The sequence below is a fragment of the Ischnura elegans genome, chromosome 5 (assembly GCF_921293095.1).
Source record: "Ischnura elegans chromosome 5, ioIscEleg1.1, whole genome shotgun sequence".
Classification (NCBI taxonomy): domain Eukaryota; kingdom Metazoa; phylum Arthropoda; class Insecta; order Odonata; family Coenagrionidae; genus Ischnura; species Ischnura elegans.
Genome location: NC_060250.1, coordinates 66,108,228 through 66,136,165, shown reverse-complemented (window position 1 = coordinate 66,136,165; position 27,938 = coordinate 66,108,228). Strand labels below are relative to the sequence as shown.

The following is a 27,938-nucleotide window of genomic DNA, read 5'->3' as shown; positions in this document are numbered from 1 at the left end:
CGGAGGAGTACATTATAGCCAATCGTGGCAAAGAACATTGGCAAATGGGAGAAAATATGATCGGTGAAGTAGTCGTACTTGACTTTTGAGGACATGGCATTTACATTACTAATGTCTAGATGTGCCAATTGCATTCGGATACCGAGTGAAAGTAAAACATAAAATATGCACGTCATCAGCTAAAACGTGAAGAGAGTGCGGTTAAAATGTCTTCCCGAAACATTAACTTTTTGTCTTTATTTACTGTTTACGTTAAACTTGTGAATGTTGTCGGTGAGTACACTGCGTGATATATTGACTTTTTATGTTGATTTTGTGCAGTCTCGTTTATATATTGTCGTCTCTATATCTATATATTTGTTCTTTTTGTATTCACCACTCCTGTTTTAAGATTGGTGAACTCCGTACCAAGCGTCAAGGTTGCGGCCTGTACTGTTTTCATTATGTATTCAAAGCTTTTGCAGTAGATGTTTGGTGGTGAATTTATGTCTATAAAGAAGCAAGTTCAGCGTATGGTGTTTATTTCATGATCGATTTTGATTTTTGCAGGCCTGCTCTGCCATTGTGACATATGCCCTGAAACCAATAACACCTGCAAAACCGATGGGTACTGTTTCACTGCTGTTACCAAACAGATAGACACCGGCGTAATTCAACATTCATACAGGTACCGATACTTTATATATACCATGTCCACCCATTATTCGTTTTACATCTATTGAGGTACACTTTGGGAAGGCCTGTCGAAAGCCATAGTTGAAACGAGGTTTACATTGACATTTTATCTCAAAATTGGAAAAAAAATAATTTAATGTATTACAACTTAAGGCCGTATTTTATATCACTTTTGTTGCATCCAATACAGACATTACATAGTAAAAAGACGGTTTAGGGATTCCTTCTCTCTACCTTAGGCGAACATATCTCATTAAGTATAAGGTTGTTTTTTTTTACCTATGCACATTTTCTCCCAGTTGACCATTTTTGGTGCTCTGTTCCACTAAATTATATCCAACGTATTGCACCCTTATTTTACTGTACAAACTCTTGTCTTTATATGCTGCGTTTCACATATTTTGATTTAAAATGAAGGGATCGTATTAATGGATTGAGATTTGTAGTTTTCATTTTTTCCTAAAATCAGTTATTGCTATTGGTTTTTAGTTCACTCTAGCCATTTTCCTGTCATTATTCGTGTGGGATCGGTAGTAGTATATAAATGGGAGTAGCTCATGAAATCTGAAATTATTAAATTATCAGCCTCTTTTGGGTGATAAGTGGGTATTAGCATCTTTGGTCTGTTGAATTTGTATGTGATGCTTAATAATATAGCGCTTGATGATTGTTTCTTCCTCCTCAAGCTCAACGAAAAATCTTAATGAAATGAACTCTCCTTGATTTTAAGAAATCTTGCCTTTGAACATAATCTCACAGTAATTGTAAATATCTCTTTCATGACACATTATGGGTAAATAGTCACCTCGTTTAATAATATATCTGTACATAGGCATTGGCATTTTCAGACTACTTGCGTTTGTACTTTATTATTTTTATTCATAGGTTTGATTATTTGGGATTGATTTTTTGGTATTTAAGTGATTACAATCTTGGAAGATAATATTATCCAAAACAGAATTTTGTTCAAGCATTGCAACCTTTACCTTATTACATGCCATTTTATTTCAGTTGTGCAATCATTGACATTGGCTCAATAACTCTACTATGCGTAACATAAAGCTGTTATATTGTGTATCACTCCTAGGTATAAGCTTTTCCTTTCCTATTCATCCAATCAGGCCATGGGCGTATTTCCTTCTCTAGGGTGATTCTGTAAAGTTTCCAATTCTCTTTTTATGTACACTGATGGGTAAATATTTATACTTTACCTATAATTTATTCCTTAATCTTTAAGAAATTGTTGTTAGCCCTTTAACTGTTTAATACTCCTTTTAACTGCTCGTTTGGTCAATACTGGGTATGTAAGCATGTAAAGTCATTAGGTTACTTGTTTAGCTTTAAAATCCTCTAGAGGTATACTATCCCATTATTCTCCCATATTTATTGCTCTTTGTTAAGTGTATCTGCCGTTAGTCACTAAAGCTGTATCCCTTGTCATTTTCCTTCTATCCTTGTTAATTCTTGTGTGGTAACATCATTTTGAAGTTAGGTTAAAAATTTGTTTTAAAAAATTATTGGTGTTCTTTTCAAAATTAGAATCCTCTGGATTCCTCTGAATTGCCTTATTTTAACTTCTATGTAATTTTCCATTTGGGCCAGAAACGTTTTTTGTTAACCACTTATCATAACAACAGGTATTGGTATTTAAAATGGAATATTCTGCTCACTTGCTGTAAAACTCACCTTCCAAGGCTCAATGAGCAATGGAAGGCGAGCAAAGGGGGTCTAGAAGTTCAAAACCTCCCAAATTTTTGGGTATTGTTCTAGTGTTTCCTCTTTCCTTGGAATGGAGGAAGAATTTACAGGTTTTTGAACATGGCCATCAGTGGTTTACAATGGTGAAAAGCCGTGCAACTTTGCTGTTCAATGAATTCCGCCTGCAATTAAATTTAGTTTTATCTTAGGTGAGATGTTGGTTAACTCGTAAGTCAAACCTTGATAATAATAAATCAGTGCACATCATTGCACATGTATGTCCTTTAATTGTATCGACTTTCACCAGTTCAAATTAAGTTTTGGCCTTGTCTGTCTATTTGTGTGTGCTTTGACTTATATCTGTCTCAGTTTTGCTTGGTTTGGTAACCTTTATTGAGAATAGAGTGACCAGCTGGGCAGCAATGAATTGATAAACAAGGATGAACTTCAGTTTGTTGTAATTATTGGGAAGAAATATTTTCAAACTTTTAATCCTTCTTAATGACTGAATTATTTCCTTTTTCCCTCCTAAACTGTGATGAAGGCATAGAAGAATTTTACATATTTATGGAGGAAGTTAACTGTGTTGAATTAAAAAAGTATAGATTTATCTATCTACTTTCTGTATATTTAGTCTTAAGTGGTTAATTAGGTAATAACATTTTTCTCTGAGTGTGTAATAAATTTACATCAATTTTTGCTAGTGAAAATAAAAAAAATTACCTCATTTCATACCACAATGAGATGAAGTATCCAATATTGTCTTAATGTGATTCTTGTTTCGTAGTTCATTTTCCAATAAATTGAAGAATATAACTTGAAAATATATGTTCATTTGCTTGGGAAATAGTCTTTGTACAATTCTTCCTATTTGACTGTGATGTCATTTCTCTTATATTTGCTATGGTTCCACTAGTTGGTCTGCCCTTCTTGTTGTCTTTATTTGTTATGTATTTTGTCTGTCTTTGCTGAAGCAATGAACAAAGTAATGTCATTACTATTGCCCAATTCTGTATCCTGTTTTGGTGAGGACTTTGGGTTCCTAAACCTATGGCAGGTAACTGAAGTGAAATAAATTATTTTAGACTTAGCATCATAATTATAGTTAACTAAATGATGTAATACTTTCTATTAAATCATGAATATTCAGCTGTCATTTTTAGCCTGATTTAGGTTGTTATCAAATCCTGTCTACTTTGTAATGTGTAGACAGCAGAGCTCATCTATCATCATTTTGTTTTTTTATGTCTGCAAGAGAGCGTGTCGATCAGCAAGCTTAATCAATTTTAATGTATGTTTATGTAAATGTATCCTTGTATAAAAGGCCATATTAATTAATTGAAGGTATTACTAAACCTGAAGGAATAATGATTCAAAATCAAAGCCATAAACTACTTTATGAACATTCTATACCATTTAAAGGCAACAGCAAGAAAATAACCAGCATTTTTGTGTTTTACATACTTAAATTATTGTCGAAGTTTTATGTTTTCTGCCTCTCTAAACTGTCACCTGAAGTTTTCGAGTATTTTTGACTCTGCCTTCCTTCGTCATACTGTGGGGAAATTTTTATCTAGTTATGGTGGACTACATTTTTTTTTAATTTTTTTAAAATCACTAATTTGAATTTTACCCTCGCTAATTAATGTACTTGATAGGTGTAGAATTGAACTCTTTATTTATAATAAAACTTAATCTTTACTTTAATTATTTTGATTTTTGCTTGGATGTTAATTTATGTATGATAATCGAATGGAGTATGTACGGCAGACTCCCGATTATCCAGGTGCGGCTCTTCCGTGTTGCAGATTATCAGTGCATGATTTCATACTCCTTCAATGTTTTACGCGAGTTTTGAAAAAAAATTATAAAATAAAATCGGACGCAAAGCAGCAGGATATTTTTATTTTAATGCATGGCTACAACAAGCTATTATTTCAATAAGAATTCCCTTCGTAAAACGGAAGTATTTTATTTACTTGCTAACTAGGAATGTTTTAAATTTATTTACATATGCTAAAATCTACTCTGATCTAGCATTACAGACGACGATCAGTGTCAGATAAGAAACTCTAGAATATTTTCGAAGATTCTTGAATGGTAAACGAATCGTTAATGATGAAAAATGTTATTTGCGATCGTCATATGTATATTTCATATCACAAATGGGCAATCATTGCCTGGGACTTACATACATTTTTTAAATACAACCCAAGGGAACCGGAGATTTTGTCGCACTTGGGCATGTTTATGCTGTGACCAGTCTAGGTCAATCTGGAGAGGAAGGAAATATTAGAATTGAAAGCAGCGAGGGAAGTGGAAGTAAAGATAGCATGAGTCATAGCCAGGTACTTGCTTGCATAGGCAGTTTGCCTTAAGCCTTGGTTTCCAATAACCACTGCTGGGTAATGGGGTGATCACACGCCAATTGCCATCACGGGAGTTGTGTGTTACTGTTTTCCAAGTATAGCAGTGTGCGATCTCACTTAGTGATCACAGATCTGCGTCCCAGGCAACTTTTGTGAGAAGCAAATATGCGGTATGGTGCCTGACAGTGTTTCTGACATTGTGGAGAGCTTTTAGGCATCCGTGCAAAACACGTTTCTGAATTCGCGATCTAGCAGCCACAGCTACGCGGTTTTCGGAAACTAGGTATTACACAGAGCAGTAAAAGACGATGAGTGCAATCACATTTTAATGCAAAAAAGATTGCAGTCGGGAAAAGAAAGCTGCTAATGATTCCGGGAAGTAATCTAGAATAACCTAAAATGTGCGTAAAAAAGAGTAGATTGATTAATTTACAAATACGATGAAAATCACAAGAAATTGAGGTGTAAGTTTGGATTATTCGTGATTTACGATTATTTGTGCCACCTCTCTCTATCAATAGCCCGGAAAATTGGAAATATGCTGTACATTAATTCATAATTTATGGAAAAAATAGTTAACATGGAGGGAGCTTGTTCAAAACTTAAATCATTAATTGGCCTAAAGCTAGCAAAAAACCACTGATGGAAGAATATTTTAATTTATATTTTTTATTGAAGGATAAAAATGAACTTTGAAATCAGTATATTGTATCAGTAGATGTGAAGGTATATTAGAATTAAAGTGGTCTCAAATCTTTTTCCATTTTACCCCATTTTGGTAAACATAGCACACCATGTGCATGTATCCCTAATGTGTGAAGTATGATTTTGTTTTTGGTTTTGTCATTGGATTTTTAAGACTTCGAGCATACGATGTTCTCTTTTTGTGCTGAGAAAAACAGAGAAGCAGGAATTTTTAATCACCACTGAGAGCTCTAGTAGAATCTAGAATGAAACTCTTAGCGTCATTGTCTTAAATATTATGTATGTATGCCGCTTAAAAATTATTGTGAAGCTCCCTGCTCTTGCAGACCAACTACTGCTTGTGAGACTTGTGGTGGTAGCTGTTTACGCTACCGAAAAAATATTGGACTGTGGGGGAACGTATTTGTTGGGATTGAAAACCTTAAAGCGCAAGCATTATAAATTCAATTATACACTTTATTTTTTAAGATAGCATTTACTATTTTTGTGAAATGTGGAAGCAAAATTGCAGCTATAAGGAAGGCATTTATTTTAGTTGATTTTTATATTTGTATAAACCAAAAGTTCAGCCAGCCAATCATTGAGAAAATGGTTGTAAGAATGATTTGTAAATTCATATTATTAATTACTCTGCATCATCCTTTACTCCTTATAATGCTTTAAGTAGGAGGTACATTTTGCTGATTTCAAAAAAATATATGTACTGTAGTTACTCATGTAAGCCGCGCCCTCGCGTATCCCGCGCAACCTCATTTTTGGGCTGATTCGTGAGGTAAAAAACATCTTAGCGCTTTTAGAAATCTAATATAATTTTGAGGATTCGTGTAAACCGTGCACCCCACTTTTTTCACTGGCATTTCCGGAAAAAAGGTGCGTGGCTTCTACGAGTAAATATTGGTTATATAAATGTATTGGTTACCAAATCATAGGTGTTGTTTTAAAATTTCATTTTTGTTGTGTTTATTTATCACTCCACATGGTATTTTGTTCTTGGGAAGTACTTTTAGTTAATTGAAAACCGACTTTTCTTGGTTGGTAAATTAGTCTTGTAGATTTTTTCAGTAATATGAGGAAATGTATGTAGTAATTTTTGTGAAAAATATGTATATATTTTTGTAGCATTGAATTTGTACGCTACATACTATGCTACATATTATTCATTAATTTATGACTAAGTCATGAAAAGTTAAGGATGTAAGACATGTATTCTCCATTCTCTTATTCGTTACTATGTCTCTGCTATTACTTATGTTTTTGAGTATTAATAATTTAGTATTTATTCCTTTATATTAGTCTTAATTGCATTATAAGCAATAAATATTTTGGTAATATTTAATTAATTCTATTTTTTCTCTTGTTTTGCCACAATTTTTGTCTTACCATTTTAGTTAATAGATGTATTATATGTTATTGTGTATCTGTTAATAGAGGATTTTAGTTAAGTTTTGCTCGTTGACTGCTTAAATGGCTATGGAAAATTAAATTTTTTTGTTAGTATTTTAACTATATTATGGTTTTCTGAACTCACCAATCCTTGCTTATAAGTACCTTCACTTTTTTTGGTAAAATACATTAAAAAATTTGCTTTGCAATAATTCAGGCTTGAGAAATACTTCTCTGTTTAACCCTGACATGGATATCCAGTTAGCATAAAATGTTTAATGTATGAGGAATGCTACTTGGTGCTGGGATTTTAACTGCATAACCAGGAGGTGCATGAACACACCATTCGTCACATCCTATGCTGATATGTTCTCTCAACATCGAAGAAAGCTATACTAGAAGTACACTAGTTAAACATGGTTCAAAAGGGATGTGACTTCAAGTGGTTTGCTCTTCTGTGTCTCAAGGTGTCTTCCCAAGACTAATTATTTTCCACCGGAGAATCCAATGAAGTGTGGCGACAGTACACAACCTTCGGAGTTTGTCATGATTTGCTGCGCTGAGTACGATCACTGCAACTTGCAACTACATCCCACTCTGGCCACTCCCATCTCCCTTGCAGGTAAGAGGGATGGAACCAGGCCATTTCTGACACCTAGTGAGAGGTGATGCTGCTGCAGCTGTGGTACATGCGTTGATGGCTTGCTAATACGATTGCACAACAGTGAAAACAAAACTAATGACCCTCAAAAAACTCATGCTTCATTTTTTTTATCCTTTCTTACAGTTACTCTTACTACTAGATGTGGTTGGTGTGTGTTAAAGTGCCAGAAATTGACTCACTAACCAGTGTAAATGAGTCCTTGATGGATCCTAACCAAGCTGTATTGTTTGTAGACATTTGCTAGGTATATTTCCCAGTATGTACATAATACTGAACATTCTGCTACTTCTGTCATCTGTACCTTCTGTAGCAAGTCTATTGATTTTCAGTTTTCTACCTTCCCCCTATCTCCTGACACCTGATTTTTTAATGGGCCAGACTCCACTCCTCATAATACTTTCACTTTTTGTGTGTGTTTGTAGAAACTCCTTGCTCCCGTTCTTATGTTATTATTATTTTATTTCCCTGTGACACCACACCTACCCTTTGAACCTCTTCTCTTTTTTTCGCCCCTTTAATCAGCCCAGCGAGTGTGTCACCGAAGCCTTTAAGAGGAAGAGACGAAGGGAGAGGGCTGGGCTAGCTATTCCCCTCCATCCTGGCTGTTTTTGTTTGCATGTAGCACTGTTCCTAATCTTCCTCATATCTGTGTGTTTGTGTCACAGGTGCCTGGATAAGGGGATAACCTACCCACCCGAGAACCCCATCTTGTGTCATGTCGCCAATAATGTTAATGACAGTTTTGTCATAGTGTGTTGCAAGAACTACGATTTATGTAATAAGGACTTGAGACCGAAGCTACATGTTAAAAAGAATGAAGGTAGGTGAACTTCCCTTTGTTGTGTGTTGCTTCCACTTCGTTCTTCCGTAGTTGGTGAGCATGATGATTCAGCCTTGATTCTCTTACATCACTTTTGCTACTGCTTGTTAGTTTTTAATCATGTTTTAATCAGCATTATTTTTCAGAATCTCGTCTGCCTTTTAGACATACTGCTGCACGGGCTGCATTGCATTGCCTGAGAAGGTGATGGAGTAGTTTGCACCTCAATCCTTCTAATGGCCATGTTTTGCAATTAACCACAGAGGACCTTTTGTCACCTCTCCACAGCTGTAATTAGTATGCTTGTTCTCACATTTTCATATTTTATCCTTGATATAGGTGTTATCATAAGGACAAGCTATTTCCACCTACTTTCCCTCTTTGGTGTAATAAGTCAGAGCAGAAGCCTAGTACAGGTTCGAACGATAAGGAACACTATGTCATCCAATGCTGTGAGGTCTACAACTTTTGTAACCTTGATTTGAATGCAACGTTTCCTAAAGGTGAGAGTAGCCGTGGGTTGGTAGGTGTCAGTTTGTTGGTCTGCTCTGTGAACGTTTCTCTGAAGACCACTTCCAGGGAGGCTTTCTCATCTCATTGTAGTTTCTTCCTCTACAAAGAAGGGGAAACCATCAAGAATCTAACAGCAACCATACTCAAGTTTGGATTGTTCACTAAGCGGCTATTGTTCTTCTGTGGAAATGTCTGTGGTTATTGATACATACTTTGAGAAAAAAAGATTTGAGTAGTTTCATGTTATTTCAAGATAGAGAGATCAAATAAATCATCACAGGCTAGAGGAATCTAATGGGAAACTTTTCGCAATTTTTGTCTTTGTGATGCGATGTTTAGCTGACGAATTCCTTTCAAGTAGGCTTAGTTATCCAGGCTAGTGAATACCTGTATTTTTTTACTGGAGTGCATACGTTGATACTGGAAGAAGAAGCATATCAGACCCAGGAAACCTGCTACTTGTTTTATATACTTTCTTGTAAGACTAGACTCATGATCACATATTTATTCGAAAGCTGGCAAGTCGTACTCTGTTAAAAATAGGCACTAAGGTTTCAAAGTTATACGTATTAGAAACCTTAAAAGGACTTTTCTTATAATGGGTGAATAAGGAGGAGGAAAAACCTATTTTATCTCATCTGATTTGAGTCCTGCATTGGAGTGCCTGGCAATGTTGAATGTATTATCATAGACGAGAATGGGAGATGATCATTACATAAGTTGGGACTCCAGTAGGGTGACCTCCTATCTTTCAGGTGGGAAGATTTAATGAAACTACGTTATTCCATGCTTAAACATGGTATATATGCAGGTGATGACATTAATAAGATTGGCGTAGCTATTGTCACAATCTCTGAAATTATCTTAAAAGTAAGACTCTTGGTCTTAAGAGTGGTAGGTGTTAAACGAAGTTAGTAATTCAATTAATTATCAAAGTATGTGTCAATAACCACTCACTATTTGTCGTGAAGTTTATGGTTGTCCTTGTAGACCTCAGGGCACATCAAGCATGGGCAATACTTGTAACACATCAATTTTATTATGTTTGCTTAGTCATTTCCCTGGGCTATAACTCGTGCCAGTCTGTTGTTGAAAATTGGGTGCATATAATTTTTGTGTGATGACAAGAGAAAATTCTTTGGATTCTTATTAAACCATTTTTATTTTACATCATTATTATAGGTTAAGATCCAATGGATAATATTTCCTTGATGATGAATTCCCAAATATTGCAAGAAAGTAAAATTGAGAATATTTTTCAATGAAAAAAAAACGATAGTTACTAGATTTTTGTGGCAGATAACACCTCAGCCATTTTTCGTCATGTGTACTTTTTTTGGAGTCTAGTGAATCATGATAGAGAGAATAAGTACTTCTGCTTGAAATATGGTATGTAAGTAAATACTATGGTTTGGTTGTGTGTTCCACTAGTTCTTAAGCTTAGAATTGAAACAAGTCGAGAATGCAAAAAGTACACTTCATACATTAAATTAGTGTATTTCTTAGTTACAATCACTCCTAAGATAACTTTGTGATATTTTAGCAAGCGGTGCTAATGAAATACTTGATGAAGAAATGAAAGTGAGAGCCATTGCATTGAACTTTACCAGGGTGGGAACCTACCCATACTTAGTTGAGGCCCTTGCCTTTTTGGCCATTGAATCTGTGCAAGGTTTTTAGCGTCGCCAACTATTCACCTTGTTTCTCTTCTGTCATTTGATTCTTCTAGTGTCTTTCCCATTCGATCCAGTTCCTTCCTCATAATATTGCCATCTTAATCATGGTATTCACAGTGGATATTGTCCATGTAGCTTACCATTTTAATACTCTTCTGCCTGGCCAAATATTTTTCTAAGCTCTTTCTTCGTAAAAACTTCCATGGGTGGTCATCGTCATAGTTAAAACGTTTTTGGGCTATGTTGCCATGTCAATTTTCGGGTAGCCCCAACATTTCCCAGCCAATGCTAGTCGCTTTTTCAAGGGAATCATTTTCACTGATGAAGCGATCAGCATTGGTTAGGAAATGTTTTTAATCACCTTGAGCACTCTGCAAATGCTATTACCTTCTTTTCTTTGTCATGACTCATAGCCTATGTTTCAGATCCATGCAATAAAACTAGTCGTATTTTTGAATGAGTTATTTGGCTTTCAAGGCTACTTTCTTACCCTTTGGAGAAGGCGCATGTGGGTCCATGGCACCCTTCTGTTGACATGCCTATGCTTGGCACGAAAATTATTTTCAGGCCTCAGTAATTTTAGATGCTGATGAAATCCTACTCTGATGTCATAATCTTCTCTATTTTCTGTTGATATTTTACACCTAAATATTGAAATCCTCTGACCATTGGGAAATATGTACTGTAAAGAATGGTTTCTCTCAGATTTTTTAATGCTGTAATTTTTCTCAGCAAGGCGATGTGTGTACCTTAGGCAAGATAACTGATGGTCAATAATCCTTACATCATTTGGAAAAGGTAAAGGAATTGCTTCTCTGAATATGTGAAACTTGCATTTCTGTGGCTTAGTCAGGGGTGAGGGTAAGGGCTTGTAGTGTAATAAAAGAGTAATGGTTAAGGAAAAGAAATGGGGTCGGATAAATGATGGAATCACTATTTTTCACCCCTGCCAGTCCTACTTCTTGGTCTCTGTCTCTTCTCCTCTTTCCGTCATCCTATCCTGTTTATTAAAGCCATACAGTCATCATGACTAAAACTAAGATCCATTATCTCCCATGTTTATTATGCTTCCCGAATACTTCCACGGATACATTACATACTGCTGAAAATTAGTTTTTCACATTATTGCAAACATTTTTTTCTTTCGTTGAGTATTTTAAATGAACATTTATAAAATGTCAAATAAAATTTCATTGGTCTTGTAAAACAAATTTATTGTGTGCTTGAAATATGTTTTTCATTTTAAAGTTAAAAATTTTTTCGTTATACTGGAGGTGATTGGATGGTGAAGGAGGTTAACAATAAAAGTGATATCCAATATTTATCTTCCCCCTTCTTTGCATAATCTAAATTTTGATTCCATTCTAAAATTCAGCTCCAAATAAGGTTTTTCATTTAAAATGCCATGAAGTCAACGACTCATTGCTGGCCTCAAAGCTAATACATCAAAAGTGTGTATGTATTTCCACCAATCTGTGAAATATCAAGTTCTGTAAGGACCAATTTTTCTTCTACTACTAGTGTCTTTTGTTTTTTTTTAAATGTCTGTGGGTGTGTTGGTGTCAACTAAATAATTTGGTGTGGTATCATGTTTGCTTGAATTGCGAAAATAGTAGTTATTTTTTTCTATCTTTTTTTTTGGGAGGCTTGCACTCCATATTCATAAAAGCACTGTTTTAATATATCAAATTTGATAAGATTTTTATTTGAATTACGAGTGAAGTTTTACAATGGAGAAAGTTATTTATCATAATGAATTAACATTCCTCTGCATAGTAAGATTTTTTTCAAAATCTTCTTGCTTTCATTAATGCAAGTTGTTGTAATATTTGATGAAGAAAGGTATTTGAAAGTAATAGTTAAGCCATAAAATGAATTAAATCATACCAACTATCAAGTATTGTGTCCAAAGATGTCCAAAAATGTAACTTCTGAGAGTTGATAACTTGGATATGAGAATGGCTAATTATTTAAAAGGTTTTGCCTTTAATTTTATTATTTAACAGAGACTGGTTCTGCTTCTCACTATCCTACTGATTAATAGCACTTCTGTTGGAGTTATATAAACATGTATCATCTTAAATAATCGTTGTGTAGCAATCTGCTAATAACCTCCACTTTATGCTTTAGGCTTTTAGTTGTTTCTCTTGTGACTTGGGTTAATACATTCATTCTTTCCTCTTAACTTTTTAATACTTAACAACCAATTTATTTTCAAGACCTTTCTTATAATTTGTAATTTAATCAGTGGAATATTTCATATTGCTTATCTACTATCATTAATTATTTCATTAGTTATAGGCCTCAATTCTTATATACATATTTCATTCATTCTTCCTGTTGCTCTATTGCCTGTGCTATAAGAATATAGCTCTGGTTATGTCAGGGATGTATCTGCTGTATTTTGGGATAGCTTCCTATTACATATGTTGGAGATATCATGATAATTTTTAAGGAATCAATGGAGTAGTTACAGCAACTTGATGTGTAGTATATGCTTTAGCATTTTCAAACATGGATAGTAATGTTTATTAATCAACGTGAGACATTCAGGTAACACGCTATCATCAGAAATTGTCATTAAATCATTCATTATATAGTGACTTAAAGGGTTATTATGTCCATTAATAATGTCAAAGCTAACAATGTTTCTCTCCGTTTTTATATATTCTGTTATTTGTGTTTTTGTTTTTGTTTTTATTTGGTAGTGCATATTTTTTTTTAATTTTGTTATTAGTTCATTTTAATGTAATTTTTTTGTGGTAACTTCGGCCTACTTCCAGAATTCGCTTTAGATTATGTCCTTTCATCGGCATAATACCCACTAACAGTGTGAACACTCAGGCTTGTGTCCCCAGTTGTAATTCTGATTCAGAATGAGTATAATCTAATGCCTTTAATATAATAATAAGTAAGCTTATAGCTAGTTGGAAAAATGTTTACTAATATGGGAAATGTGGTGCTTCTGTCATCATTGTGGTTGAAGGTTAGTAAAAATATTTTTTCTTCTTTTTGTTTTCTTTAATGTATGTTGCATATCTGTTAAATCTTGATGACACGTGTCCATTTGCATGCTGGCAAGCCTACTATTGTCATGTTTAATTTTTCATGTATATTTATGTGTGTATGTATGTATTCATTTTCTGTTTTTGGAACTATGATTACCTATCTTTCAAGCAATTTTTATTCTACTTTTATACAAATATATGTGTATGAAAATATGAAAATGAGAAATACATGTTGTTAAATATTTTGAGTGCTTCCTAATTAAAAATTCCATTTCTCAAAACTATCAGTCAAAAATAATTTATATTTATTTCACTCAATTTTGATTTGAAAATTTAGTTAATCTGTAAAGAGTTAAGATGGAAATGTATGCCTTAAATGCAAAAACTTTCTTTGTGACTTCAAAAATAGGGCTTCAAGGGCTTTTTGTTTTATTCTTTAATGAAAATGACTCTTCTTTTTTCATTATAAAGAGCTATCACCTAGTATGGGCAGGAATCCGTATGAAGTCTGGCATTTGGTGCCAATGGTAGCTATACCTGTCTTCGTTGTGACAGCAGCCATATTATATGCATATAAATTTTGCCAAAGGCGCAAACGACAACGGCAGCTTCGATATAGGTCAGAGGATTTGATGGAAGCCCCCGACCATCCTATTTTAGGGGCTCATTGCATCCGGGACATGATTGAAATGACCACCAGTGGTTCAGGATCTGGTAAGTTAATTTTTTAATCATACCACCCAACTGTGCTCCATTAGTTATGCTCTGTATAGATTAATATCAATTTTTCGCAAGTTAATTTGTAGAAAGTAAGTTTTGGAGCATTGACATGGTTCATATGAAGAACTTATTTCTTTTCAATAATTGTGGTTTAAAAGCTACTGTTATGGGCCTCTTTTGATCATTATTAAGGGCAAATAGCCAAGTTAATTAGTTGTACAAGATTTAGAAGGAAATGAAATGGAGAAAAAATCATATTTGTCGTTTTCAGTTTATCATGATAATGCTTTTTTTTTTGCTGTTTGTTGTCATTTTATTTTCATCCTCCATTTTGTTCTACCTCTTATTTGGCCTCAGAAAAATTGTTACACACCATTTACCGCTCCAGATTTCCACGTGATCTTTCTCTCAGTTTTAATGAAAATTAATTTTATTCGCAGGGCTACCATTGCTGGTTCAACGCAGCATAGCCAGGCAAATTCAACTAGTTGATATAATTGGCAAGGGTCGATTTGGGGAGGTATGGAGAGGAAGGTGGCGAGGAGAGAATGTAGCAGTGAAGATATTTTCATCCCGTGAAGAGAGGTCTTGGTTCAGAGAAGCCGAAATTTATCAGACAGTAATGCTTCGGCATGATAATATTCTTGGATTTATTGCAGCTGACAATAAAGGTAGGTACTTAATATGGCTCAATATTAGAGTGAGGGATAGGAGATACTTATATTTTGAATTTCTATTTTTTTTTTTTTTTTTTGACATTTTCAATTTTATGTACTAAATTACAAATTTTTGCATCGTTAATTTTGTTTATGCTTCAATATTCAACTGTGGTAAAAATGAAAGAGTAGTGCTCTCCAAAATGTTATTATATGAAAACATAAAAATGTTCCGTGGGCATCTCATTGTACACCTCATTTTTTTCCCTCAAGTTTGTACAACCAATTATTTTCAGACCATGGTTTCACAATATAGTATCAAAGGAATTTTTATGACTTATTTTTTAAGTATGCATTATACATCATCATTATAAATCAATAATCCAAAGGTTGATGTAACACAGTGCTTTACTGCACACTGCTGTCAGCTAACCTTTTCATATTTGTGTAATTCCTCTTTTTCACATCTGTAATAACCTGCTGTTTAAAATTTGTTCTGCACCTTCCTTTGACTATATTTCCATCCTCATGTCCTTCCACAATTTTTTTCATCAGACCTTCGTACCTCTTTCCTGTTCTTCTGCATTTCCATCTTCTGGGTCTCTTGCCTTATGCAAGTCGTTAGCAAACTCATGTTCCATATTCCTATCCTCAAATCTTATTGCATGTGACTGGTGTACTCCATAGAGGTAATCTTCATCCATAGATCCATATGGGGGACTAGTTCACCTCAGTAATATTTTATTCGAGAGAATGCCGTTATGTCTTACGTAATATAATTGGTGGAGTAGCTGTGCTCCTTGGGATGAGAATGTGTTGGTTTCCCCTTGCCTTAACAGTACAATAGCAACTTAAGTAAATTTAACATCACCTGCAGTGCAGTGTTGCAGTGCTGACCACATAGGTCTCCTCCTTCCCTGATACCAAGAAGAACTGCTGCCCTTTGGTAGAAGTAAAGAATAATTATTGGTGGCTTTCTGTCACCAAGTCAATCTTCACACGCTTTGGATAGCATTTGTCTTTCCCATACCACCTCCGAATTCTGCTTTTTTTGACCTTGACTGCTTATTCCTCGAGTAAGCTTGCTCGTACAGCAGCTAACCTCTATATCTAGAGCTGGACTCACCAGCCACAAACTGGTGGACTCTTTCGATGGTTTCAAGCTAAGCGGCTAGAAACATTCTATACTTTACCTTGAAGTCACTTGTAATGCTGGTGGAGGTCTTTCTTATTCATTTTCTGCAAATCACAGAAGTGGTAAGATATTTCAGCAGTGCTTTATATTTTATTGTTTAGTTGTTGCATAACTATTTTTTAATTATAATTAGTTGTGAGAGACTAATTTTTTCAAGTTTAAATCTTTAGCAGTATGATTAATGAAAGATGTTGGTTAAAGTTGTGATTTGGTGTAGTTCCCTTTGTTAAGTAATTCTCAATGATAAATTGTTCACTGAATTCTCTCTGGACTGAATTTTTCGTACTCATTTTAAAATGGTGCAATTACATAATCTGAGTCATTCCATATCAAATCAACCCCAAAAATATGCTCTCAGCTTATTTTTGCATAAGCTGAGTGCTTATTTTTGCATTTCAGCGTAAGCTTTTGGCACTCAGATTTCGATGAAACTTGAACATTTCATTCCATTACTAAGGTATAAAAAAGTTCAGACATTTTTGCAATTGATTTCTCTTTGCACTTTTTTAAACCATCTGGAACTTTTAAGAATAAGAAGAAATATTTTTATAGCAAGTACTGGATTGAAAGGGCTCCTCATGATTCTGTTTGCGAAAGTCAAATTTCATTACATTTTTGCTGTTTTTCTTTTCTTTTTATCTTCAAGCATGTTTTGTAGGCACTATTTAACACTATCATCAAGGTGAAGTCATATAGTATTAAAATATTGATTAGCATCAAAATAATTTAGCACCATTTTTTGTCCAAAATATGTGGATAATAAAAAGTTTGAAAATTGTTTTTTATGACCAAAAAATAAAAGTAATGGTCTTATAAATTTTTTTCATAATCTTCACACCCTTATGATAATAACTGAAAATTGTCATGGGAAATAATGTGCAAACAGGTGGAAAAGAAATTTTTGAGTAAAAAAGTGCCCCTAAAGAAGAGGGAACAGGGATAGTAAGACATTGAGAAGCCTCTCAGATTTTGCGAGGCTGTAACTGAAAAAATTAAGTGAAAAAGTGAAGAAGCTAGGTAAATAATATTTGGGATTTTTTCATATGTTGGTAAAATGATAAAAAGTACCAAGTTTTGTCAAAATCCGGGTGGTTGGGTGCCATGGTGTGGTTGATTTCATTTGAAACAACCCGACATATTTTCTACCTTTATGATGAATAACTCTTCATAATTTTCCTTTTGTTCATAATACAATGCTTGTTTTGGTTTTGATGCTCTATATTATGAATAAATCCTTCTTTACCATGCTGATATCTGTATTTTGTCTTCTTTTTCATTTAGATAATGGTACTTGGACTCAGCTGTGGCTCATAACTGACTATCATGAAAATGGCTCCCTGTTTGACTATCTGAACAGAACAACTGTGGATACTTTAGGCATGATTAGGATGTCACTGTCCATTGCCACCGGTTTAGCCCACCTCCATATGGAAATTGTTGGAACTCAAGGTAACTTTGTCATAAGCCTGTGTACTGAACAAAAATATGTATTAATGGCTCCAATGTTCGTCATTCAGTGATATCTTTTATACTGGGAGTGTATTTATTGAGGTGTACCAATTGTTTTCAGGAAAGCCTGCTATTGCTCACAGAGACCTGAAGTCCAAAAATATTCTTGTAAAACTTAATGGGATGTGTGCAATTGGTGACCTTGGGCTTGCAGTGAGGCATGATGTTGCTACCGATACAGTGGACATTCCGTTGAACAATCGAGTGGGAACCAAGCGGTATATGGCCCCTGAGGTAATTTTATATTTAAGTTATTGATCATTGGCATGTTTCTACTGTACGGATATTTGCAATAGAGTACCATGAATATGAATGAAGTTAGTGATGGATTTGGTTATGGCCCAGTTATAAAGAAAAACATTCTGAGGGAAGGCCTGAACTAACAAAATGTACAGTTGTAATATTATTCATCCACTTTATTGTAATCTGCTGTGGACAATCTGAGTAAAATTTGATCACTTTTTCTTTGTGATGATGTTTTCTTTGAGAAGTTAGTATGACGCATATTTTCCTTGAGATGTACGGCAAATCACTCCAAGGTGTTACATGTGGGGCATAAATTTTGTCTGTCGTCATTTTTGTTATAATTTTTTTCTTTCACATGATTGAAGGTGTATTGTAATCTTTTCTTCCTTTGGGTATTATTTTCAGATAATTAACTTAATGTATATACTTTCATATAATTCATTGGTTTTTGGTTGATGCAATGTGTAATTTCAGAAATTGAGTTAAAACAATTATGCAATTTTTATTTCTCAGGTGCTGGAGGAAACAATCAATATGAACCACTTTGATTCTTTTAAGCGAGCAGATGTGTATGCTCTGGGTTTAATTTTCTGGGAGATTGCTAGAAGATGTAACATTGGTGGTAAGTAGTGTATGCCCGTATTGCACAAATTGTGTGAAAAATCCGCAGTGAAAAAATCATTTGCCTTGACTAGGATTCGAACCCGGATCCCCTGATTTCTGGTCGAGTGCTTTTGCTGACGAGACGTCATTCTTCCCTGTGGAAATTTAAGGCTTATACCGGACAAGGTGGTATGGACTGCCGAGCATATGATGCCACAAGCAGTCCAAATTCTGTAGACTGTTAAAACTCTTTCAATGCATAATTTGTTGTGAAAGGAAAATGGATTACTTTATTTTACCTTGGCCAATTAAACAGCACATATGGCCATTGAAACCTATGGCCAATGGGGAACTAGCTTTTGCAGCTCTTTGATTGAGGCAGATGTAACGTATTCTGATCATCTTTCTGGGATGGATAGTAGCCTAAGTGATTTTAGATTGTAAAATAATTACTTTTTCATTCATGAAAGATATTAAACCCAAATAAAACATACAGGAGAAGGTTGATAATCCGAAATGGGACCAGACATATTACACATTGATACGTAATGCATATGGTCCCATTATAAATATCGTTAATTAACGATATTTCTATTGAATAAATTTTGTTTGGATGCAGGTCACACTGCAACACATTTTTTTCAACACACAAAATTTTTTTCATTGGTGATGTTTTCATTGTTTCTGCTCATGCTTTAGCAATAAACGTAATGTATTGTTAAAGCCGATGCTTTAGCATCAGCAAAAACGATACATTATTGAGTAAGGGGTAAAGTAAACCCAATCAAAACTGAAAAACCATGCTTTTCTTTCATCTTTTCAGTATTTATTATGTTTGGATGTATGTTCACTCTTTCTTTTTTAATATAACCTTGGATTTGGATCAATGGTATCAGGTTATCAAGTTAAATTTCACAAATCAATCATCAGCTTTGAGATTGAGTTGATTTTGAGATTAGTTTGATGCAGCTCTCCACTCAATTCTTATATGAGCTAATCTTTTCAAGCTTACATATTTCTTCTCCTTTTTATATTTTTTCCCAGGTCTTTCTTCTGCTTTCCTACCATTCCTTTGTCCTTCGACTATTTTCTTCATTAAGTCATCATGATTCAGTATTCTGTTTATAAAGTTGTTCTATTTAAGGTTTATTAAGGCTTCTAATCTCTCCCTTTTTTCTAAGGACTTCTCCCTCATTGCTCTGTCATTTAATCCATTTGATTTTCATCATTCTAACATATACTTTTTGGACATCCTATTATTCTGTTCTAGTTGGAATCAATCAATTGACTGTAAAATGAAATGATTTTATTTGTTTATTTATTAAAAAAACTAACAATTATTGCTATTAATTGTGGACTTAATGATTTACTTGTCATTCCAGGTATATATGATGAGTATCAGTTACCCTTCTATGATATGGTCCAGTCAGATCCCACTATTGAGGAAATGCGGAAGGTAGTGTGCTTAGAGCGCCAACGTCCTTCTATTCCCAATAGGTGGCAGTCATTTGAGGTGAGTGGAGAATAGTTGATTGATGGGATAACCTACAGTTACAAACTTTTAAATTTAAATTATTTGCTGCATTTTTTAAATGCTGGTAATCAAGTTTTTAATGTTCATCCAACATTGTGTTTTGAAAGTATCTCTAGGCTTTTTAAGTGAACTCATTGTTTAAATCCTCTTGAAAATAGCACATGAACCTTGGCCACTGCCAAACCCAAGAAGATTTTACTGTTAATCAGAATTTATTTACTTATAACTTAGTTTATTATTTTCAGTAACCTTGACTTGTGCACCAACATTAATGTGGTAATAACAGGAAAGTTACTGTAATTAAGAAATCCCGGATTACATGGAAATGAAAATTAAAATTTAACCTTGTTTGAAAAAGCTCTGATTGGTCATCATCATAGCCATCATCTTTATGACGTCATAAGTAAATATTTTATGTTATAAGAGAAATTTCTGAGACATTGCTCTCTTGGTATCAAAAATTAATTTTTCCTAGTAAGCTGCACTCGTGACAATGCAATGTCAGTCATCAGTCTTTTTCATATCTTCCTCTTATTGGTGATTGCCTGTGTTGTAGGGCACCCTGCTATAGTCCATTTTCTTTGATATGAAGTATCTTGGGGTTAAGACAGCATTGGAGTTCTTCTTGCAGATGTTTGGCTAAGTAGGGTGTTTAATCATTGTTACGGAAGAATCTTGTGTGTTGATTTCTGTTGTCCTGAAATATCTCCCCATCTGCTCCATATACTCTTAATCACAGCTCACACATGCAATTTCATATGCTCTTGATGTTGATCGTGAGTCAACACCATTGGCTGTTTTGCTTAACACATTCAGTGCGGAGCTCGTCAATGGAATTGGTCATGTCCAAGCGGAGATACAGAGCACGTCAAAAGGGTCAGGGACGGCGCTAGCTAGCCTAGGGGCGAACCTTCAGTGCGGGGCCCTTCACTTAAAATATTAAACTCTATACCCCATCTACAAACTTGAGCATTTTGAATCCCTACCACTCTCTGGCTAAGTATGTGTTCCCCTCCCAAATTCAGACTTCGTAATTACGCCTTTATGATACCATCACGCCGTTGAGTTCAAAATAGTATAATACAAATAAAATTTATAATTATATTTATTCATAAAATTATACGGTAAAATAAACATAAAAAGCGCGCTTTTTACTTTAAATTACTGCATTATTATTCCTTTTTCATAATATTATTTTTTGTCTAGCATGGACTTAACAATACAGTAATAGTTGAAATTGAGTTTTCAAACTATCGTATATTTTAATTTTTTTTCACGAACGCAGGGCCCCCCAAAGCGCGGAGGCATTCGCCCCACCCTAAGGCCGGCTCTGAATAGGGTAGTTTCCTTCATCAAACAAAACGGAATGCATTGATTGCTATTCGTTACCCACCATTAGGGTTTTCATAATATACAAATTATTTGGTTTTAGAAATCCCAGTTTAAACGAATGGCAATGGTCAATTTTAACCTCATTTGAAAAAGGCCAGATTGGTGCCCATGCGATTCCACTCCACATGACGTCACAGGGACCTAGTTTCCACACGAGAGGATAGGAGTTTTACATCATCTGAGATTACCAATGCATGCATGAGTCACAGAGCTCAGGGAAACATCTCTTAATAATCACTTATTAAAATTGTCTAAGATCGGAAAGTTTCCTTCGTTTGATAAGGTAGTAATAATCCTGATTTAAGCCAAGCGCTACCTGCTAGCAGGGTACTCTGCTACCTGCTAGCGGCCTGCGTCATATCAGCCCTCAAAGCCTCGCCCCAAGGACACCTCACAGGGCAGCAGAAATACGTCAGACGGACTTTCCCCATCATTCCTACTTAGCCGTCGCGTTTTCGCGCGTTTGAAAATTTTCACTTTTCGGTTAATCGCGGAAAATAGATATCGTCATTTGAAAATCTAAGAGCGTGAAATGCGTACGCCAGGAGTAATAATCTTTCAATTTAGGCAATAAAAAAATGATAGGAAACCACCCTACCTAAACCACCACGTGCTCTGTCGGTCGGGCCGTGAGCCCTTTCTCCGCCTCCGTACGTGACTAATATCCACTTCCGAGTCTTCTGATCGTGTGTGTGGCCTTCAGCAAGCTTCCCTCTTTCGAACCGTGTGCGCCGTTTGTAAAAAGCAGTATTTGAACGGAAGCTATTGCCCAGAAACTTCCCTCTATTTTTCCTTTCTTATTTTAACGGCTGATTTTGACGACTTTAATGAAAATCGGGTCCGCATTGAATGTGTTAAGAACCTTATTAAGCAAAAGGGCCAATAGAGTTGACGCAATCGAGATCAGGTGTGTGTGTCAGTTGCTGCTCACTATATAAGGGGCAGACAAGGAGATAAGAATGATGTGTAAAGAGAAAAGCATCCATTTTTCAATAGTCTCTGCGCTAACACTGTGAAGAGCTTGCAAAATCATTATGAATGGCTGTAGTAATGCGGTACCACAATTATTGCTAGATGGTAATTTCTTGAATATGATTTCAAAACCCTTAGATTGAGAGTTTCGAAATTAGCCAGATTAACTTTTCTTGCTGGCAAAAGATTTTAGTTAAGTGCGTATCATTTTCTTCTCACTGTATCCTTGATGATGGAAGCTCTCAGAAGCAATGAGATTTTTATATTGGTTTTACGTTAGCATTAGTTGTACTGGGGAATTACTCCTACCCTGAATAAATCTGCTGTTAAACAAATTAGGACATGCGAAAAAGATGAAATCATGGATAGAATTGAGAACCATTGAGTTAAACAGCAATTCATCCAATGCCTGAGCCAAGAAAAAGACCCTTCTCTCCTTGTAAATAATAATACTTAAAATGAAAGTTGCTCTAAGTTTCAGCATTATAATGAGTGACAACCAAAAGCTATAACTGCCCTACTTTCTGTTGCAGTGGTGTGCACTGGAAAGTATGACAGACCTAGGTATCAAGATTAATTTTAAAATGGAAATGACAATTGAAAATCTGAAGAATTATTGAAACGAAAGAATCTTCATTATCTCAATGCACATGCTTTGAAATTTTGTAATCCTTAATTTTTTCATTGTACCATTGACCATAGTCATAAAATAAATTTGAATTTGGAATTTTTTAATTTATGGAATACAGTATGAGAAATTTATGCATGAACACCCAATAGTTTTCATTTAATGATGATTGAATGCAGATTGTATTGTATCATTCTTACCCTATGTTTTCTTTTCGCTGAAGCAGAGAGGAAAGTTTTATTTTAGAATTTCATTTTTGGAAGATGTGGTAGTTATGCTTATTGATATTTTTTTCAGGCTCTTCATGTTATGTCGAAAGTGATGAAAGAATGCTGGTATCAAAATGCTGCAGCTCGACTCACAGCACTAAGGATAAAGAAAACTCTGGCTAACTTAGGTGCCTCTGAAGACATAAAAATGTGATCCTAAACTCCTAGTTTTAAGCCTCAAGAATTGTTTATAACATGGATGTGTAAACATGCATTGGAATTCAGCATCAATCTATCAAAAGATTAGGTATGGATTATTCTGTTTTTATTATTTGTAGTTCAGTGAAATCATTTGAGCCTGCTCAATTATGACACTAGCATCAGTGAAGATGTGACTGTTTCCTAACTTGTCATTAGGCCTTATTGTAGGTATTATGGTAGTTGAAAAGTAGCACCCGCTGAAAATTGAAGTCGAAAGCTTACTTGAGGGAAGGTTTTTTTCTTCATCCTATAAAGAAGTGTGGAATTCAGAAATTAAAGTGAATATGTGTTTCAACTACATCTCAATGCTGCTGATTCTCCAAGTCCACAGTTGAATTTAGGAAATGTATATATGTATATTTTATGTAGGGGCAGCTTATTCGGAGCTGCTACATTTGTGTGATATGAGTGCTCTATTGGGTTTGATTTTGCCCGAGGACAGTATGTACTGTAAAGTTTGTATGCAGTGTTTTATCATGTTTAATGGCAGCTGCAGATATTCGAATACCCCCCTGAAAGCTCAAACTAGGCCATTATGAAATCCATTACTTTTCCTACTGCCCATAATTTTTTCCATAGACTAAGCAGTAAACCAGACTGATGTTAAAATAATCAAAGCCATAGTCGTTCAAACTTGCCATCGTATGGAATGCACTTTTGAACATATTTATTCATTTTTAGAGAAGAAGGCATGGACAATGCTGACCCATTATACAGTTTGTCACTTGTAAACATTTAGTACAAATTACTTCCATGTGACCGTTCATCTCTATTGGTATGGGTTGTCTTTTAATTCTGTGTGATGATACATTGTGATGTGTTTGATTGTATGAATGATTTTGTAGATGAATTTATGAAACAGACAGACTGTAGTTCTTTTACGAGATGCTGGAAAGGTGTAGTGGCATAATTATTGGAAACTAATACTCAAGGCAGTTAAATGATACTTCAAGCATTGCCTGCCTCTCACTTCAATGAGTGTATTTCACTGAGACATGGGAATATATAAACATTCAAGTCATGCTGAACAGTATACTAGAAGTCCTGCTCTTTTGTGAAACTGCAACTGTGTAGTGAGTTCGTGTGCAAGTTATTAACATGTGATTACATGTGAAACCATTTTTATAATGTTTTTTGTGAGATGAACTTGTATCTCTCTGCAATTGCCAGTCATGCTTGTGAGGTACATAATAGTGCAAGACACCAGCATCAAAAGTTTCTGAAGTATGTTGCTCACCATGTAGTCAAGTTGAAGCATAGTTTGAAACGAACAGTTATTAATGACTCTTAAGTCGTTCTAATTTTTCACTCTCCTCCACATGGCTCACCCATTTGGAGAATGGCATAGTTTTACAAACTATCATCTCAAGTATAAAGTGTTCAAATGTCATCTGAGGTGTTGAAGTGGGATGACAATATGGATTGCCAAAATGTTGTTCCACATTTTAATAAATTAGCTCCAGAAAGACTCCATTACATATTGATTCCTCATGACTTATATTTCTTTTGAAATACAATATTGTCAGTAATCATGACTATTGTTGTTGAATGTTTTAAAGTTTTATGAATTTTGTTGCATTCACCTCCATTGACTTCAATGTTTTTTGGAGTACTTATTTTTTACTCAATTAGCTGTTACTTTATCTCAGGATCAAATAGCTCCAGGTTTTTACATTCAGGTTAAATAATGATTTTCCTATTTACTTTTAAGTTGTACATATGTAATTCATGTATATGTTTGTATAAGCAACTACAAGTTGTTTTATGTGTGCGTGTGTTTTGGTAGGGAAAGTGCATTTTACTTTTTTATCTTCTTCAGAATTGAATGAGTAAGTTATTATAAGTGATTTGTTTTCTAATGCCAAGGTTAAAATGATTTCAGCAGCTTGTGATTCATTATATGAATTCTATTTCCAATGGTATATCAATGACAGTGAGAAGGTTATTGTAGTGGCTGATATGTGAGTGATAGATTTCTCATTCTATAGAATGGCCTGTGATCGATGCTTCATGATGTGGTTTAGGGTGTGACATGAAAAAGCAAAGCTTTTTATTTAGATAGACTGCAATTTCAGCTTTGTCATCATTGTTTGACAGCTTTGTGTTTATCCTACAAATTCTGTAATAATGACTTGAAAAATTTCATCATGAATTTTGGTGCTAATGATTGATCAGGAAATGTCAACTTCCCATCAATGGTCAGTATATCTGTGTGAATGCAGGGGTAATTTTCAAAATTCAATAGTTTGTAATTTTGTGAACATGTTAGGCAATTAATGAGTATTTTTACTACGTTTAGATGGTAAACAAATTCTATGCTTGGATTTGTGGGAAAACCTGAGCTTATGCTGGTTGCTGTTCCAATAACCACTTCTGTTGTTCATTGACATGGGACTGGTATAGATTTTTATTAATCTCTGCACTGAAGATACTTTACCCTTCAAGTTTTGCCAAACAATATTAGTGTTGCATTTAAGACTGATACTCCATGATAATGTTATCAATTAGAAAAATTTCTACAATAAAGATACAAATTACATATTGGTTTTCTGTCAATGGAATGCTTTTGTTTGTGTGAGCTAATAATGTAATGTATGAAATTTTTTGCATTCGAATAATGAAATCTAAAATTGTGAAATAATTTGTAGGCAAATTAATGGTTAATATTTGTTAAGCTATTTAGTTTGCTGTTATTGAATCATTCAGAAAATTTTGATCAATCAGTCGAAAGCAAAACATTATTCTTTGTTGTTGTACATAACAATATAAATTTTACATGGCTATGTTTTATCTATTTCTGATTTGTGTTTAAAATGTGAAAATGTAGTTCTCATGGATAGTATTGTACTATTTTAATGTTTCCATCAACTTATATTGTAATTGTATATTTATAAAATGATGATTTTAAATTACATTTAGATGATGTGAATGTCTTCTTTATGATATTGAGATATTTATTAGAGTTTTTAGTTGATTTAAATCATGTATTTTTGTGTGGACCACATGCCTTTTGAATGTTGTATCAGTTTCATCAACATTAAAACCTGTGGGGTGTATCATGCATCTGAAGATGGATTCATTTAAATGAAAACATATAAAAAAATCTGCATGCTGTGGTACATATTGTACTTTCTTGGTATTTTGGCATACCAAAGTATGACAGAAAAGGTGAGAATCTTATATTTTGAAAAGCATGAGTGCTCCTATAACACCTGGAGCTGCACAGATGGGATTAATTCTCAATCACTTCCAGTAGGGCTTCTCATACTAGTTAGGTTGAAGGGTAGGATCCAGAGGAAAGATAGTCCACTTGATGGTGTCATGTAAAAAAAACACTGTTACAAGGGAGGTGGGAAAACTTACCAACTACCTCTTCCCGTGAAAAAAATGGAGCTTAACCAAAAAGCCTCAGATAGAATCATGGGGACTGGCACTTAAAGGCGGTTGCCTTACATGGTAGTAAGGTCGGCATTACACTTGAGGTCCATATTACGTGAAATCCTTGCAGAGACAGCACCCAAGAAAGAAGAAAAAGAGATGGAGAAGAAGAAGGCTACCATGAATTTAGGGACATTGGGTCTGAGTAAAATAATGAGGGTGGGCAAGCTAAAAAATATCAAAACGGAAATAGAGAAAGGGATGATAGATATCTCAGGATTGCGAGAAGAGAGGTGGAAAGATGGTAGGGACAATGGGAGTGATGGGTACAGGGTTATTTATAGTTATATATCTGGTAAGCGATAGGATTCTGGTGGTGGAAATTGATAGGGAGTACAACCTTGCAGGGGTGCCGACTTATAAAAAATATTGGGGGGGCCCATATCGGAGGTCTTTCCCCGGGAAGAGGTTAAATCCAAAGTGTGTCGCAGCACCGAAACACTACCATGATTCACACTACTTGATTCAGTTAACCTGCTTTACCTTATAATTATTTGTTTCAACACACATTGTCGAATTTATTTAAAAGGTATAACTATCGTCAAACATGGGAAATAAAAATTAACAATATATTTTTGTAATTTCACAAATCATAATATAACTTAATTATTTTCTTGAATTATTGAGGGGGCTCTGCCCCCCCAAAGGAATCTTTGAGGGGGCTCGGGCCCCCTCAAGCCCCATGGAGTCGGCGCTACTGCAACCTTGTGGTGGTTCAAGTGCATATACCCACTAGCAATCATATGGAGGAAGAAGCAGATGGGTTGTTGGAACAGCTCAAGGTAATAACTTGGTAAATCCCGGGCCGGAAAAATCTAGCGTTGATGGGGGACAAGAATGCCTCAGTTGGGGAAGGGAGGGATAGTAATGAAGTAGAAGGATTTGGATTAGGACTGCATCTCTGGACTGGATCTGGAGTGCATCATGGTGAGACAGAGGTTTTGCAATATGTAGTGAGAAAAACTCATGCAGCTTCCCTGCAGTGGATGCAGATTCAGGCCAAAACTCAGTGCTTATGAAATGTAACGTAAGAGTCAAAAGACTTATGGAAATTAGAAAAGTGA

General features: G+C 34.8%; 1 protein-coding gene across 3 annotated transcripts; it reads left to right on the top strand.

Annotated features, from left to right (window-relative positions):
• LOC124158990 (TGF-beta receptor type-1) lies at positions 1 to 26,499 on the top strand. Of its 3 annotated transcripts, none has more exons than XM_046534448.1 (10): positions 1 to 273; positions 550 to 667; positions 8,654 to 8,817; positions 13,983 to 14,225; positions 14,672 to 14,902; positions 17,364 to 17,531; positions 17,653 to 17,825; positions 18,351 to 18,459; positions 19,823 to 19,953; positions 23,264 to 26,499. In XM_046534448.1, the coding sequence occupies exons 1-10, from the start codon at positions 207 to 209 to the stop codon at positions 23,387 to 23,389; spliced, it is 1,530 nt and encodes a 509-aa protein (XP_046390404.1). In that variant the 5' UTR covers positions 1 to 206; the 3' UTR covers positions 23,390 to 26,499. The 3 variants fall into 3 exon arrangements, with proteins under 3 accessions (XP_046390404.1, XP_046390406.1, XP_046390405.1); XM_046534450.1 differs by lacking the exon at positions 8,654 to 8,817 and adding an exon at positions 7,298 to 7,452; XM_046534449.1 differs by lacking the exon at positions 8,654 to 8,817 and adding an exon at positions 8,160 to 8,314 and having other exon boundaries at positions 3 to 273.
• The last annotated feature ends 1,439 nt before the right edge of the window (positions 26,500 to 27,938 follow it).